At 39.2% G+C, this 1,916-nt stretch overlaps 1 protein-coding gene across 1 annotated transcript; it reads right to left on the reverse strand.

Annotated features, from left to right (window-relative positions):
* Positions 1-216: 216 nt before the first annotated feature.
* LOC147110466 (hemoglobin subunit alpha-like) lies at positions 217-1,621 on the reverse strand. Its single transcript, XM_086000464.1, has 3 exons — positions 1,454-1,621; positions 874-1,081; positions 217-583 (listed from the first exon to the last, which is right to left on the reverse strand). Exons 1-3 carry the CDS (start codon positions 1,546-1,548, stop codon positions 458-460), a joined length of 429 nt encoding a protein of 142 aa, XP_085856590.1. The 5' UTR covers positions 1,549-1,621; the 3' UTR covers positions 217-457.
* Between the last annotated feature and the right edge of the window lie 295 nt (positions 1,622-1,916).

Here is a 1,916-nt window from a genome sequence, read left to right on the forward strand (position 1 = left end):
GCAAAGGCTTAATAATTGCTAAAAAGTCTTCATTTGCAACTTTGTCCTTCCCATTTGTTGTCTAAAAGTGGGAGCAGGTGGATGCTGTACTGTGCAGTTCCTTCTGACTGGTGGTGGGTCAGGTTCTAAATTTATTATTATTTCTACATGTCTGGCAGTTTTTAATTCTTAAATGAAGTGTGTTTGTGTAAATCATCCACAGCAGACTACACAGCATTGATGAAAGGAAATCTTTATTTTTCCTCAGTTGTAATTTTGGTTGAAGCAGTTTAACAATTAGAAATGGAAAATTATTCAATGATGAAATATGAAAACTGGATTAAACAGTGCGAGCTACAACAAAAACAAGTGTATTTGAGAATAACGATTTATTGCCAAGCAGTTTGAGGAAATGCGCACATGAAGTTTAAAGGATGATGATCCAGCTGCTTTCGACCGCAATTTCTTGGCTGCATTTTCAACGGTAGTGAGAGCTCAATGCTCCTGCCACATCGCCAAGGAATTTGTCCAGCGCCAAGTGGGTTGCAGGTGTGAATTCCGACAGGTGGGAGGCCAAGGTTACCAGGATACTTTGGGAAATCAGCTGCAAAGACAAAAAAAAATCAGTTGGAAGGTGTTCCCACTAATATTCACAACACATTATTTTAAATGTTAAATGAGTGCTGGTCATTTGTACTTTTACTACCACCTTAAATTATGTGTACAGGGCCAAAATATTCCCCGCTAACCAGTAAACGTGAACGTGGTTGCATTTTCAGACTGACATTTCATGTAATTTCAGTAAATCGATCTAAATGTGCACAGTTACTGTTCTGATCACATCAGAGTTTGGGGAAATGGAGACGGGTAAGAATTGATTAAACAATTACTTACTGGGAAGTTGTGAGGATCCACAAGAAGAGTTGTCCCATGCAGCACAGCAAGAGGTTCCAGATGCCCAGCAATGTTGTCCAAGTGGTCAGTCACATCTGCCACAGCATTCAGTACCTTCTCACCATGGATTTTGACTCTTTTACCATTGGCCGTGAAGTCATTGAATTTAGAGAAGTAGGTCTTGGTTGACGGCGAGGTTGCAAACAACCTTCAGGAACATGGAAAGTAAAAACATTATTCTATCTTTTAAAAAACATTATTCTATCTTCGTAAACCACCAATACACAACCCAAGCCAAACCCATTACTCGGATTTCCATATTTAAAGTTTACTCTGGAATACAAATCAACTAGAAATCAACTGCTGATGAACATACGGAAACATTAGAATCTCACCTAGGATTACATGTGGTTATTCTCTGACCACCAATCACACTGCTTTAGAAAATCTTTGATTCTATGTAGAGAATGTCATTGCACGCATATTAGTTGTCTCACTATTCCAGGGCAATCCAAATAAAATATTCTAGCCCATAGATTCTTGCTTAAAGTACTTTTAACATAATGTAAATCTAAATTACCTGGCCAAAGATTCTGCACCCCATGCTTCAGCGTTAGTTCTGACTGAGCCGCTTAAATGCTTTATGATGGTTTTGTCGGCAGCGGAGAGCGGCATGGTTGCAGGTCTTGTCACTCTTTCAGTTTTCTCAGCACATCCGAGATGTCAGTGGCTCGTTGTCTCCTGTTTTTATTGCATTTCTCGTAGACCCAGCCTTCTGTCCGCACTTGTCCGATTGGTTGCCGGTCTCTATTCAAATTCTGTTGGATTTATCGAAAATGTAACGATAAGAGGCAACGCCGAGTGAAAAAGCCAATCATCTGTTTCACTTACAACTGTTAGCAAAGATTAGCCTGTTTGAGAAAAGCTGCCAAACTCCACCTCCCGCACATTTCACTTGAAACACACTCACAATGGTTTAGATTAGTTAGTAACATGAATACTTAATAAATATATTGTAATAGGCTAATTCAAATACAGTATGT

This window comes from Somniosus microcephalus, chromosome 11, assembly GCF_052327205.1.
Source record: "Somniosus microcephalus isolate GS21.2 chromosome 11, FLI_Smic_1.0, whole genome shotgun sequence".
NCBI classification, from domain to species: Eukaryota; Metazoa; Chordata; class Chondrichthyes; order Squaliformes; family Somniosidae; genus Somniosus; species Somniosus microcephalus.